Source organism: Vipera ursinii, assembly GCF_947247035.1.
Source record: "Vipera ursinii genome assembly, chromosome: 1".
In the NCBI taxonomy this organism is placed as follows: domain Eukaryota; kingdom Metazoa; phylum Chordata; class Lepidosauria; order Squamata; family Viperidae; genus Vipera; species Vipera ursinii.
Window position 1 is genome coordinate 41,201,193 of NC_139512.1, and position 17,661 is coordinate 41,218,853.

The 17,661-nt window shown below is 38.1% G+C and overlaps 1 protein-coding gene across 1 annotated transcript in view; it reads left to right on the forward strand.

Moving 5' to 3' along the window:
• The window catches only part of ITPK1 (inositol-tetrakisphosphate 1-kinase), a 167,343-nt gene that overhangs the window by 24,067 nt on the left and 125,615 nt on the right, over positions 1-17,661 (forward strand). The window contains exon 2 of the mRNA XM_083366817.1: positions 3,333-3,357. Within this exon, the coding sequence (XP_083222943.1) occupies positions 3,333-3,357 (25 nt within the window). The remainder of the gene's footprint in view (positions 1-3,332; positions 3,358-17,661) is intronic.

Below are 17,661 nucleotides of genomic sequence, written 5' to 3' on the forward strand. Positions count from 1 at the left end.
GATTAAATGAATTTGGAGCCAGTAAGTAGAAGAATGACCATTTTAGGTCTAGGTTTCTAAAAAAAAAATAACATTTTAATTTCATTTACTGAAGAACACTGGGATGTTTCAGTGTATTAATAAAATTTCAGAATACTGCCATGTAGATTATGTATGAACCTCTTAAAGATATTATGGCTCTGTGCCTGTGGGTATTAGTATTGCTACCTTAAGTATTTTTAACTGTTAACTTTGTTTGTTGACAGAGGAGGAAAAATGAAAGAAACTAAACATCTAGTTCAAAACATCCCCCTACCAAAAGCAATGGATGATTAGTTTCCTCTTTTTTATATCTCATTTATCACAAATCTGAGCTCTTTTTTTTGGCATTGTTTAGGTAACAAGCTCTAATAGAGAAAAATGGACTTTCCTTTTTAAATAGCCAGGTTTTCCATCAGTGAGATTATGGTTTAGACTTTATATCAAAATATTCCTTCATTGTGAGACTTTTACCTAATCTCATTCCGTTATAAAACTTGAAAGTACAACAAATTGAGTTCTGGTTCTCTAAATTTGTTGTCTTTATTTTAATCTCCCTTAACTTGTTCCCTGCATGATGAAAAACTTTGACATTAAATACTGGTGGGTGGCGGTTTTTTATCCAGCTTACACTGAGTCTTCAACGGGGTTTCTGCCTTGCTGAAAAAAGCCCTGTCAAAGCCCTTTTAATCTAATCCAAGACAGAAAGACTGCAAGTGTCACAAGTTCAAGAGGAAAAGGATTTAGAATGCTATTATGCGTTAAAGAATCCTGATTAGTGAAGGTCAGATCATCTTTCGCTATCAATCTTGGAAAAAAATTACTACTCGTGATGTGTTCTTGTATATTAGAAATGCTTTGAGTAAATATTTGGTCTAGTGGTTGGTTAAAGGGACCAAACTTGAAAGTGGGAGATCATGAATTCTAGTCATGCCTTAGCCATGAAAGTCAGCTGGGACTTGGACCAGTCCATACTCTCTCAGCCTGACTCACGTCATAGGGTTGAGGTGGGGAAAATAGGAGGATGAAGGAGTTTGTCGCCTTGAGTTATGTATTAAAAAAAAAATAAAGATGGCATGCAAGTAAATAAACCACTCTTTGTAAAATAAGTTATTAAAATATAACCAGTGTATTTTAATAAAACTTTGTTTCTGATTAAATCTTAATATCAATATTTCTAGAAAAAGGGCTGTAGAAAAGATATGAAACTGCTTTATACAAAATCTGACATTTAGAGCTGTCACGTCCCTGAATAATTTGGTCACTTGCTTCTTGATGCTTCTTTAAGGAAATATGCTGAGGGTCAGTGCAGTGCAAGATTACTTTTTGCAATAGAAACATCATTAAACTATGGTCCCTAGTAATATGATATAATGGTCCATCTCTTCAGTTCAAAAGTCAATTTAAAAAGAAAAACAACACTCACGTGCTTGATTAACACTCGGTGAAGCATAAAATATGCCATAGGTTAAAATATGCAATTTTAAAAAATCAGATAGACTTTCCCTTAGTTGGTCTCTTTCTGTTCCCCAGAGCACATTCTTTGTCTGTTATGCTTCTGTTTCCCTTTGGTCATTTCATATTTCTAACATGGAATATTTACTCCTCTTATAGTTTAAAGATTTATCCTGCAAATTCCTTCTTAGTTGCTTTTGAGCTGGTTTTGGGAAAAGTATATGGATTTCTGGAATTGATTGCATTTTTGCCTTATTGCCAATTTGATTTTTAGGAATATCAAATATAAGCTTGAGATAATGTATGGAGGAATCTATGAAAATATAACTTCTTAAAGTAATTATAACTAGATGATGCCTCAGATATTATTTGTTGGGTTTAATTGGTTTGGATATAGGGCAGGGGTGTCAAACTCAATTTCACTGAGGGGCGCATCACCATTGCGGTTGCCCTCAGGGGGCCGGGTGGGTATGGCCAGGGTGGGCGTGGCCTACTGGGTGGGCGTGGTCAGCTCTACATCGTTCGCATCAAGGGTGCCTATGGGGGCCTGGGCAGGAGTGGGGCAGATCTGAGGGTCTCTGGCAGAAGGAGGGTCTCTGGGCCAGGGCCAAGGCAGTGGGGGCCGTTCCCTCACTGTTTCCAGGATGGCTTCGCGGGCCACATGAAACCACTTTGCGGGCCGGATCTGGCCCCCGGGCCTTGTGTTTGACATGTCTGATATAGGGCTATGCAGTACTTTAAATTTGCTATGGAAGAGGTGCTTTAGAACCTCCACTAATAAATGTATCACCTGACTCCAACTCATTAAAGCAACGTTGTATGTTTCCAGGATCATGTGGCCACACAGCAGGGAGACTTCATGTGTGTGAAGGGTTTCTGTTACAGCCTTGGAAATATATGTATCTGCTATAATGAGTTGCAACAAGCTAATGAAGTAACTTATTTTAAAATTTTGTTCATTCTTACCAACCATTTTTTTCAGAATCATATATTTTCTCCTTTAGATTTTATGTGTGAAAACAGAAAGAGAGACTGAAAGGATTCTGTCAAATTTTCATATTGTCACAAGTATGTTTTTCAAGTGTAAAAACTAGGGGTTTTTTCCCATACAGGAGATGTATTTTTTTATTTTTCACACTGAACTCTTTTGCAGTTGATGTCTGTTTTTTAAGAAAAAAGAATTTGTGGTTTGATGGTTACAATGGATACTCAGTGAGCTATATTTTAATAGAGTTTTTTTAAAAGTACAACCTACTTATTTTGTAGATTTATATATCACTTATTTTCTCAATTCACAAAATATCATACTTAGTATGATCCAATTTCAAGGTTTTGTTCATAACATTGTAGTAATAAGTAAGGCATAGACTGTGATAGTGTAGTATAGTGTAGTGTAATATATAGTATAGTATAGTATAGTATAGTATAGTATAGTATAGTATAGTATAGTATTAAATATACTGTGCCAGTTGTACTACCAAATTGTAGTTTAAACAGACCTTGAAGTTGAAAAATATTGTTTTTATGCTGTTATATTAATTATATTTTGTTTTGGAAATTGAGATTATAAAATGCTTGAATTGTAACTTCTGAGTATAAAATCTTCTAATTAAATATTTACTTTGCTCAAAACTAAATGCCATTAACTTTAATAGAACTTGGTCACAAATCAGTAAATAGTATACAAATTTATCACAAAAGTTTTAAATTATCAAAGGAGTTCTTCTGCTGAATTAAAAGTTTAAATATTCAGGTGTAAAATTATTTCAAATACTATTTTACTGATGTTAAACTTATAACTGGTTGTGCATTTCCCTAATATATATTTTTTTCTTTTTTCCCCCTTTTTGTTTCCTCAGAAAAAGAGGGATAGAGGTTATACAGGTGAGTGCATTACGTTTGATTTCTATTTTAATAGTTATGTTTATGCTTGTATGGCATCAGTCTCTTCTGATCTTTCTTTCTAATATACATATATAAAATCATTTATATAAAATGATATCTAGCTCTAAAAGTTGAATAAAGGGAATCCTTGACTTATGATCAGGCGTTTAACAATTGTTCATAGTTTTATTGTGGCCTTGAAAGGGGTGCTTCATGGCCTGTAAAGCACTTCTGTAAAACGTTGCTCCCCTGCCCTCAGCCACCTGACTGCATTTTGGGCACTTGACAATTGGCTCATGTTTATGACCGGTTGTAGCATGCCACATTCATGTGACCACAATTTCCAACTTTCATGCCGGTTACAACCACATGATACACCTAATGGCCACCATAAAAATGATGTTTGGTTATGTGGGTGCTTCAACATATGACTGTGAGTTACAAGCAACATTCTGGTCCCAAATGTGATTGTAAGTTGAGGATTATCTGTAATTTATGAATTTTTATGAATAATAATTGCATATATGGATAACCCCAAATATTATTGTATTTAAAATTTTCCTTGGTTTCCTTGGTAGATTTGTTACTTGTGTTACAAAAGAACAACAATTCCAATTTGTACAATGTGGCAGATGGAAGCCACTTGGTTTTCGCTGAATCTAGCAATGTTTCATATAGAGAAGGAGAAGTATGAGGACTTTAATTTAATTGACCTCGTATATTTTCACTTCCTTCAATTTTTATGCAAATCAAATCCGTGCTGTAGCTTTGCAAATGAAGATAGACCATTTCAAATTCCTGTAATTCTCCTGATATGTTATGTCTGTTTCCTTCTTTTCCTGCTTTCCTCTATAATTTAGTAATGAAATCTGCAGTGTGATTAACTTCAACTTATATTTATCAGTATTGCACAAAATGGAGACCAGAAGGGGGCTTTGTATACTGTGTAGTAATGCTTGCATTTCTAATACAGGTAGTCCTTGAGCTAAAACCATTTGAAATTATGATAGTGCTGAACAGTAGTAGTTAGAATCGGTCCTCAGAGTTCCAGCCTCTGCAGTCACATGATCATGATCTGGACACTTGGCAATCAATTTATACTTACAACTGTTTAACAACACCACATGATCACTTCCCTGCTAGCTTTCCCAGAAAGTCAATGGGAAGCTGGCAGGGAAAGTAGCAAGTCACTGCAATAAATCGCCCACATCCATTCACCCTCCCCCAGCCTTTCTGAGCTCATGCCATGCCAGCCACTCATTCATTTCATTTTCATTTTCATTTTATTAACTTTATATGCTGCCCTTCTCCCTGAGGACTCAGGGCAGCTCATAACAACAAAAATTAAAAAACATAGAGTAAAAAATTTAAAAGAGAATTAAACAATAAATACAAAATTACAAAACAATTTAACCCAGTAAAAGCCTAATTAAAAATTGTAGTCAGTCCAGGCCCGCTTGTTGGAACAACCAGGTCTTCAGGTCACGGCAGAAGGACCGAAGGTCAGGGGCCGTGCGCAGCTCCGGGGGTAGTTCATTCCAGAGGGTTGGCGCGCCCACAGGGAAGGCTCTCCCCCTGGGGGTCGTCAGCCGGCATTGCCTGGCCGATGGAACCCTGAGGAGGCCGACTCTGTGGAAGTGAACCGGGCGATGGGAGGTTGACAATGGCAGCAGGTGGTCTCACAAGTACCCCGGGCCTAAGCCACGCAGGGCTTTAAAGGTTATTACCAGCACCTTGAATTGCACTCGGAGGGTAACCGGAAGCCAATGCAGCTCGCGCAGGAGTGGTGTAACATGGGAGTACCGAGATACTCCCATAAGCACCCACGTGGCCGCATTTTGCACCAGTTGAAGCCTCCGGGTGTTCTTCAAGGGCAGCCCCATGTAAAGAGCATTGCAGTAATCCAGGCGAGAAGTGAACGAGGGCGTGGGTAAGCGTGCATAGGGCATCTCGGTCCAAAAAGGGGCGCAACTGGCGCACTAGGCGAACCTGTGCGAAGGCCCCCCTGGTCACGGCTGTTAGATGATCTTCCAAATTAAGCCGTGAATCCAGGAGGACACCCAAGTTGCGAGCCCTTTCTGTGGGGGGCAATACCTCCCCCCATCAAAAGAGATGGAACTTGTTGTACAATACGAGATGCCGGTATCCACTCATGTACCCTTACTATGGCTACCTCATACTCTGCACACCCTTTCCAACTCAGGCTTCACCCTTATGCACCATCTGTCGGGCACCCTCCCTGAATCATGCTTCTCATGCAACCCCATGCATTCTTTCTGACCCCACCATGCCTCTCACACACCATCTTACACTTGCTTAGAGTCATGCAATGCATCTCAGGCACCCTCACACAACTTCTCCAACCTGCCCCTTACATATCATGCTGTACCCTCCAGGCCTTCATTGTGGCTCCCATATATTCCTTCACTTCCTCGCACACCCATCCTGACTTATGCCTCTCACGCATTCTCCGTGTCCGTCCCCTTCAACCCCGCTTACACTTTCCCTATCTCTGCGCTCATGACATGCTAGCCATTTGCATACCCTCCTCACCCTCACTGCGCCTCCCTTGCTTTATAATCAGATCACTTAGCGATGAAAATTCCAGTCCCAATTGCCATCATAATCAAGGACTACCTATAACTGCCCAAATCCATTCTTTAAGGAGACACTCCTAGCAAAAAATAGTACAAAGTGAAATAGCGACCAAGTATTTCATTCTAATATAAATACCTTCAAACATATAAATATTTGGTGCCCCATAGATTGTTCTTAGTAAGAATTATCTTGTGACATATGCATTAATTGAAAACTTTGATATTTATCTGAAGTTGAGCAATGGTGAGATAGTGTCTCTATGATGAAAATTTCTAGATACAAAGCAACAGAGTTAGAAGAGACCTTGGAGATCTTCTAGTCCAACCCCCTGCTCAAGCACAAATCCCTATTCCATTCTGGACAAATGGCCATCCAAACACTTCTTAAAATCCTCCAGTGAGGAAGCACCCACAATTTCTAGAGCAAGCCATTCCACTGATTTAATTGTTCTCACTGTCAGGAAATTTCACCTTAGTTCTAGGTGGGATCTCTTGATAAGTATCCATCTGTCACTTCTTGTCCTGCCCTCAGATACTTTGGAGAACCGCCCCTCCTCTTCTCTGTGACAACCCTTCAGATATTGGAAGATTGCTATCATGTCACCCCTAGTCCTTCTCTTCGTTAGACTAGACCAGGGGTCGGCAACCTGAAACAGTGAAAGAGCCACTCGGAACCGGTTCCCTCACAAAAGGAAAAACTGGGAGCCGCAAAAAAATGTGTGCACATGCGCATACATACGCACATGCACAGAACCGGGTTTGACTGAAGAGTGGAGCCAAGGCCAGAAATGCACCTACCCTGCATATTTGAATTGATTGGTTGAACTTTTTTTAGTCCCACCATTTATTTTTTTTGGACTGCACATGGCAGAGGACTGGGAGCCGCAGGAGACGGCTGAAAGAGTTGCATGCGGCTCCAGAGCCGCGGGTTGCAGACCTGTGGACTAGACATACCTAGTTCCTGCAACTATTCATCATATGTTTTAGCCATCAGCCCTCTAATCATCTTTGTTCCTGTTCTCTGCACTCTTTGATTTCTCTGATTGGCAGTGCCTCAAAGTTTTTAATTTCAGTGACACTAATAGTGATAAGTGTCATAGTTCCGACAGACAGAGACAAATAAAGCAGAACTCCGAGGCTTGCAAATTCCTCCAAGAACATGTTTATTGATACAAACTATTGGCACTTCAAAAGTGAAACCAAGTCTGAAGAGATGCATAACAATTCCCCAGTACAAAGTTAAGAAATCCCACCCCTAAGGCTATGCAAGCAACTACGTTTCCGCACTCAGTTTCTTGGTGGGCTTTTCATGAAACGCCCAGCCCGCAGTCTCAGGAGCAGCCGATGACCTTGGTTCCCATGAGAGAAAGTCCTAGAGAGAAAGTCTGTTTTGTCTAGCGCATCACCTGGCAGCCCCCCTCCCTCTGTGCTATGTGCAACTAGAAATGAGAAGGGAAAAATGGCTGCAGCCATGCTCATTCTAAAGTTGAAAGATAGCTTTTACTATAAGAATTAAGTAGCTTGCCTTTTGTAATTTTCAAATTCGAAGCACTGCTGATACTTATTCTTCAAAACAGAACATTTAATGTTTCAAAATATATCTTAATAGTTACAAAGGCATATGGAAGAGAAATTTATGTTTATATCTGAAATCAGAGAAAATGCTTTAGGAATCCCCCAAATTCTTGGGGCTTGATTTGCTGTAGGAAATAAAATGTGGCTGATCTGCATAGTGAGTTAGAGGTAGAGTAATGCATACTTTTTAAAATTGATTTTGCTTAGAGCAATCTCCTGCCTCCCCATATGTGTTAGGCTGCTGGATGGAAAGGACAGGAATTGTAGTCCACTATATCTTGGGGGTACCACACTGAGGAAGATTGAATTAAAGAATTCAAAACGGTGTTCATATAATGAGGATTCAGGAGTACCTCAGCTTAAAATGCTTGCACTAGCCTAGATTACATTGTAAGCAAATCAACCTTTGTGATTGTTATGTGTGAATCAGGAGTTGGGTGTTGAAGAATCTGTAACTTGTATTCTATGTCTGTGGAAATGCAATCCACTTTAATTTTTATTTATTTATTTAAATAAATATTATTTATTTAAAATATTGGTATAGTCATTCTTGATCTAAACAAGGGCTAGTTCCACACTGGAGGCAGCTGCTGAATTGATGGCAGACTCCATCACTATCTGCTGTCCACCCAACCATCTTTGTTATGATATTGATGTATTCTTGTTGTTTTCTTTTTCATTGTTTATTTCATTGTTCTATTATTTTACTTCTGTTTTGTTTACATTCTTTTCATTTCTTCTTTTTTATTGTTGTAGTAAGCCGCCTATGGTAGCTCCACAGTGAAAAATGTGGCAAATAAATGTAACAGATAAATACATAAATTATATGAATGATGCAATTCTAGAACGTTTATGGTCAGAACAATATTAGGATTTTTTTTCTTCAGTTGTTGCCCTGATGACCTTGATGCATGTAAATAATAGTTATAATCAGATTAGAAGTATGCAATCCCCTAGAGACCATTAAAAAGGTAGAAAACCTACTGTAAAAAATAATCAAAATGTGGTACACAGTACACATTCCAAGAAATGAAAATGTGGTAAAACATCTTGAAAGCAAATTTTGTTTTTAGACAAAATAATTTAGTGTGATTTTACATCTATAACTTCAATAACTCAACATTAAGAAAACCAAGATCATGGCATCCGGCCCTCTCAATTCCTGGCAAATAGATGGGGAAGAAATGGAAGTAGTGACAGATTTTATTTTCCTGTGCTTCAACATCACCACATATGGGGACTGCAGCCAAGAAATTAAAAGACACTTGCTCCTGGGGAGGAAAGCTATGGCAAATCTAGACAGCATACTAAAAAGCAGAGACATCACCCTGTCAACAAAAGTGCGTATAGTCAAGGCCATGGTCTTCCCAGTTGCAATGTTTGGCTGTGAAAGTTGGACCATAAGAAAGGCTGAGCACCAAAGAATTGAGGCCTTTGAACTATGGTGCTGGAGAAGACTCCTGTGAGTCCCTTGGATTGCAAGGCATTCAAACCGGTCAGTCCTAGAGGAGATCAACCCTAACTGCGCTTTAGAAGGCCAGATCCTGAAGTTGAAACTCAAATACTTTGGCCACCTAATGAGAAGGAAGGACTCACTGGAGAAGAACCTAATGCTGGGAAAGATTGAGGGCAATAGAAGAAGGGGACGACAGAAAATGAGGTGGCTGGATGGAGTCACTGAAGCAGTAGGCGTGAGCTTAAATGGACTCCAGAAGATGGTAGAAGACAGGAAGCCTGGAGGAACATTGTCCATGGGGTCGTGATGGGTGGTACACGACTTCGCAACTAACAACAACAAACTTCAATTCTGGATGGGTAGTTGATCACTTAATATTGTTATAATATTAATGTCATAATAGATCAAAATGTATTAATGGTAATTATTCATATAACAAGAATTGCCAATTACTGCCTTAAACTCTTTCAGACATTGTTTTCTTTTTTCTTAATTAGTGTGATGTCTGAACCTATCCCAAGGAACAAAGCATGGTTTACAAACTAGAGGATGGATGAATACATATTGGTGCCCAAGCAAACATTGCTTAATCCGACATGATCGTGTACTCTTAATTTAGAATATTAACTTAGAAAATTATCTGTATAGATTAGTTAAAAATTATTGTATTATATATGAAACACTCAAGATAGGGGATATATTTGTCAAAAAAATACTTTGGTCCTTTCATAATAAACACAAATGTACATTAATACATGAATTTATATCAAGCTTGAAAGTTGAAGTTTGAGTAAATAGAAGTTATAATATGTTTATTGAGTCTGAAATAGCTGGTAGAATAGATCTTTTAAAATATTCTATTTAATATTTAGTTGTCCTTTGGAAAGTGAGATTTGAAATACATTTGCAGATGGAAGGTGCTAATTTGTCTCCCCTTCTCACTGAATCAGTGTTGTGGTTAATAGGTTCTTCTGAATCTGTACTCTGCCAGAAGTAATCTGAAGATTTGGTTTAAATGGCAATTCACAAATAATAGAAAAATACCCTTGCAACATTCTATATTTTAGTAGTTTATCCAAGTATTATTAAATCAAGTCCTGTTAGGATTAGGTATAACATCAATCTGAAACTTTTCTTGGATAGTAAAGTCTTAGATTAGTGTATATGAAAAGAAATGCATTGCTTTGTCCTTTGCTATTTTTTATTTCCTTTGCATACCCCAAAATATTTTACCTTATCCTTGTTATTCTCTAGAACAGGGGTCCCCAACCTTGGCCACTTTATGACTTGTGGACTTCAACTCCCAGAATTCCTCAGCCAGGAATTGAAGGGAGTTGAAGTCCACAAGTCATAAATAGTGGCCAAGATTGGGGACCCCTGCTCTAGAATACAGTAAACCCAATGCTATTCCATTAGTGGACTTTCAATTGGTTTTTATAGAAGTGCTTATGTACAGCAAGAATAGCTAAGGGGTGTAGGTGACCCTCCAAGTGTTGTGAGCCAGCGCGATGCCTGTTATCTCTCACCAGTTACTTTTGTTAGCTAAAGCTCATGGAGTCCAACAACATTTCATAATCATAATAGTAAAGTTGGAAGGGATCTTGGAGGTCATCTAGTCTAGTCCAGCCCCCTGCTCAGGCAGGAAACCCTATACCATTTCAGGCAAATGGCTGTTCAGTCTCTTCTTAAAAACTTCCAGTGTTGGAGCATTTACTGCTTCTGGTGGCAGGTTGTTCCACTGGATAATTGTTCTAACTGTCAGGAAGTTTCTCCTTAGTCCTAGGTTGTTTCTCTCCTTGATTAGTTTCCATCCATTGCTTCTTGTCCTGCCTTCGGGCGCTTTGGAGAATAGCTTGACTCCCTCTTCTTTGTGGCAGCCCCTGAGATATTGGAACACTTTTGAAGTAACACAAGTTGCCAATCTTGTTTTAAAAACAAATTGATTATGCTAAGACATCAAAGCACACTAAATTTCAAATCAAATCTTAAATTCTGTGATGCTGATGGATTCTAAGAGTATGGCATGCACTAAAACAGCGTGGATAGATCCCATATACAACCATTAAAAAATAGCTTTCCTTTATAACTGAGGGGAAAAAACACCTGTTGTTTCATTCCTTCTGCACAGAGAAAAGTTACTGATAACTTTTGTTATTCAAAGTTGTTGTTGCGATTTAGTCTGAACTAGCAGATTAAGTCCAAGAGAACATTGTACTTTCTCAAATATATTTTGTTTTTAACCTTGACTTGATACCGTCCTCTCTCATGTGCTTGCTATGGCAACCTTTGTGAACTGTCCTCCATGTTTGTGTATAATTTTACTAATTAAGCATTCTGTTACTTAATAGCAAAAAGATTACACATTCATGTTAGAGGTTTGAAATAGGGAACTAACTGCCCACTATCAAAGCTCTGTTGGTTATATATTTGCTTGTTTCTGCAAAAGTTTTTTTTTTTGGGGGGGGGAACATAGCAAAGTCTGATAAATCTTTAATAAATGCATAGCATTAAATCACTAGGTTGTAATTGAAGGTGTCAGTTCTCTGCTGCTGAACTATTCTGATTGCTATGAAAAAATGTGAAGGTAAAAATATATAGCCTTAAGGCAGGGGTGTCAAACTCGCAATGTCATGTGACGTCGCGATGTATTGCGACTTTTTTTTGCCATTGCCGGCAATGGGGTGGGCGCAGTTTCGCTATGATGCATCAGGCCCGTGCACCAGCAGTTTGACACCCCTGCCTAAAGGGATTTAACTGAAACGCTTATTTCTGAAAATGGACAAATACTTAGCGAGGTGAAGTTTACATATTCTTATCTTTTTTCCTTATACTAATAAGGAAAATAGCAATCCTAACTATCCTAAACATTTAATGAACTGATTGGAGGAACATTTGTATTAACCAGCAGAGTTGCTTTTAATTTTTCTTTCCAGTGTTACATACTGTTTAGCTAAGCTTGATATGGCTGGCATGAGTCACTCTCCCTGAGTGGTTAACAAAATAAAGATTAAATCATAAAACATATAATGTACAGAAACAAATTAAAAATAACTGTAGCAAGTAGAAAAGTATGGGACCTATTCGTTTTCTAATTCTTGACTAATTGCAGTTTGTATTTGAGCAAATGGACGCAAGGGCTTAGTCTTTAAAGATGCTGAGCTTGTCAGCTGAAAAACAACAGTTCAGGTTTGAGAGCTGAGATTGTGCGATGGGGTGAGCTCCTGTTACCCAGTTCAGCTCTTGCCAATCTAGAATAGGTAGACATTTTCATTTGTGCTTGTCACATACAAAAAAGCACTCGCATGGGTATTTCTATATCATATTTTGAAATTGGCTTAAAAGACAGCCTTATCATTATACAGAGTAGTATTCATGCTAATGAACAAGTCTAGCAAGACTTTGCTTGGATCTGAACAGGAAGAAGAGCCAAAGATAAGAGAGTGAATAGGGAAGGTGCAATTAAACTATGGGGCTAGAAAATGGGAGACTGAAAGTTCTAGTCTTAGGCACAAAACCCTCTGGGTGACCTCAGGCCAGCCATAGGAAGAGGGCAGTGGCAAACCAATTCTAAAAAACCTTGCCAAGAAAACCGCAGGCTTATCCAGGCAGTTTCTGAGAAATTAGACACGACTGAATGGAAGAAAAAATAGTTCTGAGGAAGTATTTGTTCAGCTGTGAATAGTTACTGATTGCAAGAAGCGTATCCCGAGAACTGTTAATTGCCTGTTGCATGTGTTTGAATGAGTCCTGATAATTAAGCAGAGATATAGAAGGAATATAAAGCAGCTGGATTAAGCACTATAAGTAAGGATTTGCTTGTAGAATTAAGTGAGACCTGGTGGGAAGGCAGGATTTGGGGAAATTACTAAGAGGCTGTGCTTTACTACAAGGGGTGGAAAACTCCTCTTCTGAGAACTGCTAATTGCAAGGAATGTGTTCTCAGAGCATTTTCTGGTTTTTATTGATTAGAGAAATGAATAGAAAAATTATACAATTCAAGAAAGACACACACAAACATTTTTGGTTAAGAAACAGTAATCACGTGCTTGGATATAAGATGAGGGATACAAGTAGTCCTTGCCTTATGGCTATAGTTGAGACTGAAACTTCTGTTGCTAAGTGAATTGGTTGTTAAGTGCATTTTGTCTTATTCTGTGACTTTTTTGACAACAGTTGTTAAGTAAATCACTTTTGTAAGTTAATTACAGACTTCCCCCATTGACTTTGCTTACTCAAAGCCAGCTGGGAAAGTTGCAGATGGTGATCACATGGCCCTAGGATGCTATAACTATCATGAACTACATGCTGGTTGCCAAGTGTTCAAATTTTGATCATGTGACCATGGATATGCTGAAGTGGTCATAACTCTGAGAACTGGCTGTAAAATACTTTTCATTGCATCTTCAAATTGATGCTAACCAAATAGTTGTAAGTCGAGGACTACCGGTATGTGACTTGGAGATAATACTTGTGAAAAATACCTTAGAACGATAGTTGAATATAAGTCAGCAATGTGTCAAGGCTACAAAAAAAGGCAAGTGCAATGTTAGCCTGCATCAGCAAAAATATAATTTCTAAATTATGGAAATAATTTTATTTTACTCTGTTAATCTGGCCTCGTGTCAAGTATTGTGTTCAGTTCCGAACATTACAGATTCAGACAAGATGGAATAGGTTCAGAGAAGGGCAAGAAGAAAGAATGTGAAGTTTTGTGAAGAGAAGTTAGAAAGGAACTGGCCATGTTTAGCTTTAAAAAGTTGAAGGGAGATAAGAAAGAACTCTTCAGGCACTTGAAAGGAAGTCTTTTTTTATTTTTATTAAAGAGGTTTTTTTAAAAAAATTACAATACATATCCCCAAAACCCACCCACCCCAAACCACCCCCCTTCCCCCCCACTTCCCAGAGCTGAATACAGGGTTATAGATATAATAATCATATTCTAACTAAAATTATCCGTTATAAAATTAACCAAATTCATAATTTATTAATTTATTAATGGGATTTATATCCCGCCCTATCTCCCGAGGGACTCAGGGCAGCTAACAACAACAAAACTTAAAGGTCTCTGTACAGTAAATTAAAAATAAAAATTTGAAATAAATTAAAATAAATTAAAGAATAGAGTTAGAATTGTAAATATAATTAAAATCCCTGTCAGTCTAGGTCAGCCAGGTGGAAAAGGAGTGTTTTGAGGCCCCGGTGAAAGGACTGGAGATCTTGGGCCATCCGAAGCTCAGGGGGGAGCTGGTTCCACAGGGCTGGTGCTCCCACAGAGAAGGCTCTTCCCCTGGGGGTCGCAAGCCGACATTGTCTAGCCGACGGTACCCTGAGGAGGCCTTATCTGTGTGAGCGTACTGGGCGATGGGAATTCGTTCCCGGCAGCAGATGGTCCTGCAAGTATCCCGGGCCTAAGCCATATAGGGCTTTAAAGGTAAGAACCAGCACCTTAAATCTCACCCGGAGGGCAATCGGTAGCCAATGCAGCTCACACAGGAGGGGTGTAATATGGGAGTATCGGGGTGCTCCCATCACTACCCGTACAGCTGCACTCTGCACCAGTTGAAGCCTCCGGGTGGTCTTCAAGGGCAGCCCCATGTAGAGAGCATTACAGTAGTCTATACGGGAGGTAACGAGTGCGTGGGTGACTGTACGTAGGGCATCTCGGTCTAGAAAGGGGCGCAACTGGTGTACCAGGCGAATCTGGGCAAATGCCCCCCTAGCCACGACTCCAATATGATCTTCAAAACTGAGTCGTGAATCCAGGAGGACGTCCAGGTTGCGTGCTCTATCAACGGGAGGTAATATCTCTCCTCCTATAATCAAAGATGGAACCTCTTGGACTAAACGAGATGTCGGTACGTAAAGCCACTCAGTTTTGCTTTAACTCCCCTTTAACATAGATACATTCAAATTATTAAAAACAATAATAATAACTTAAAAATATAATCAATACTAGTACTAAAATTAATAACAATATCCCTCTAAAATCTACTCATAAGCTAAGTGGAACTTTTTAGTCCCATATTTGTTCTGAATATAATCTATCCATCTTCTCCAAACTGAAATATATCATTCTTGTGAATGATCCTTCAAATAAGCAGAAATCTTAGACATTTCTGCAAGATTTGATACTTTAAGTACCCATTCTTCTATAGTAGGCAAACTATCCTTCTTCCAGTATTGTCCCACCAGTAACCGTGCTGCTGTTATCAAATTCAACATCAGATTGGTTTCTTTAGTATCACAATCTACAACAATACCCAATAAAAACAATTGTGGAGAAAACTTTTATCTTTCTCTTAAAAATCTCTGAAAGGAAGTCTTATAAGAGAAGTTCAAATCTGTTCTAAGGACAGGACATGTACTAATTAAGTTACGGTAAACTAAAAAGGCCAGATTTTGATTGAACATTAGAAATAACCTTCCAAAGTAATAAAGCAGCAGTTCAAAAATGAAAACAGTTACCTAGAGATCAGTGAGTTCTTCTGTCCTGGATGTTTTCAAATGGAAGAAAGACCCCCACCTGTATGGGGTCCTTTAATTTATGTTCCTGCAATGACAGAGGATTAAACTGAATTGCCTGTTGCTTTGTAGTTCTTTGTAATGTATTTATATAATGTCATGTGTGGTGCAGAGAACGCTTAATAGAAAATGGGAATGGAAATGTTTTTAAATATACAGTTTTCTGTGGCAGTACAGTCATGAGAAATTACACGTTTTATAGGTAGGTTCTTAAATTACCACTTTGAAATGGGAACAGAGGGAAAAGTTCCTTTCATTTTTGAAACAGCTGGATTCATCGTAATGCTACAAAGAAAAGTACATTTGTCTTCAGCCTAAGTAAAATACTGCTGAAAATAGTTTGCAGTAATTGTTGCTAGGCAACACTTGTTTTGTGAAATATTGAAGGGGTTGTTTTCATGTGAAACATTAGTAGGTTAAGGAATATAACCCAAGGAAAGTGAGCTTATAAAATAAATACTCAGTAACATATACATGAAAGCTAAACTGGAATCCCTCCAGGCAGAGCATGGCTTAAATGATGTTGGAGATCTGATTCTGTAGAATCAGGAAAAGGGTGGCATTTGTGTTCTTTCACTTTAGCAGCTCCATACAAAGGCACATTTTGTTTGTGCATTGTGACTCAAGCAAGTCTCATTACACAAAAGGGGAAATGATTGTATATATAATAATAAGCATATAATAGTGTTGCAGTATTTCTTATAGAGCTCCCAAATACTTACCAAGTGCTTCAGGATATGGAACAAGAGAAAGAGTTCATAGATTTTGTTGTTAAGTTTATATAAAGCAGTACAAGCCTCAGTACAGTACAAATGTTAAACATTATTATTAGTCTGACTCAATCACCTACAGAATGAATTTTGCCTCATTAAATGTTATATAAGCTATTCTACCACAATGTCCAGTGCAGGTTGGTAAACAGATGCTTTTCAGTTTTCTGATCTACAGATGAGTAAGAGGAACTTACCCAAAGTCACCCAAACAGCTTATTTGTCTAAAAGAGGGCTAGAACCTGATTTTTCCACTCCTAGTCCATCACTTTAACCATTACACTATGTTGATTCTTTAGCATACATACATACGTGTGTGTGTGTATGTGTATGTGTATGTAAATATGCCTACATACAGATATATATGAAAATATAAACAGCTGCAGTCTGGTAAATTCCCTCATTTGCTTATTTATCTTACTTTAAAAACTACCATTTCAGATAAATGGAGCAAGCAAATTATAAATTTAGACTGTATAGAGTCTCTACACAAAAATATTTTGTTTTAAAATAATAATTCTTGCAAATGTAATATGGAAATGTTAATGATAGTCTCTTCTATATTACATTCTGAAATCTCAGAACTCAAAATTTCCATTGGTTAACTTGAAAAAAAATAATGTAAACAATCTATTTTCTGTACTGCTTTTCCTCCCAGAGGAGCCCAAAATAAATTAAAAAGAAGGGTAAAGTTTTAAAACCATTGCAGTGAAACCAAAACAATAAATTAAAAAAAATGAGGTTAAAGCCAGAAAAAAGTATATATACACAAAACATGTACTGTACATGTGTGGAGCAAGGATAAACGGTATGGTGCTCCTCAGGTAGTTGGCCCTTTTAATTTTTGGCAATTAGTATGCCATATATAGAGCCGAAGTGCCATCTCAATATTTATGTACATTTATTTACACAGTGCCCTTGTGTTATGCAAAAGTTCCATTGGAATCCTAAAAATCAACCTCAAGGAATTTGTTTTCTGGCAATTTTTTTCTTTACATTTTCTTCTATTTTAATGCCTGTGGTTATCTTGACAATAGTTTTATGAATAGGCCAATCTCTTATAACTCTCATTTTATAAATGTGCCCATCACAAATTTTTAGAATCACTCTATCCCCCAAAGCCTGGAAAACTGGCATACAACTTTCATGATTCAACTGTGCTTGCAAGGAGACCAAGATATTTGGAGGATGCCAGTTTGGAGAAGGCTTTTGAAGCAAAGTACTGGTGGTCTTTTATACATGACCATTCAAAGTTAGACAAACTTTAAAATCTGTTCAAAGCTTTTAAATCACCCCATCGCGCTCTTGAACCTGAACTGTCAGCTTTCTAGCTGACAAGCTCAGCACCTTTAATGATCCATTCACTATCTAAAGTTCAAGTTTC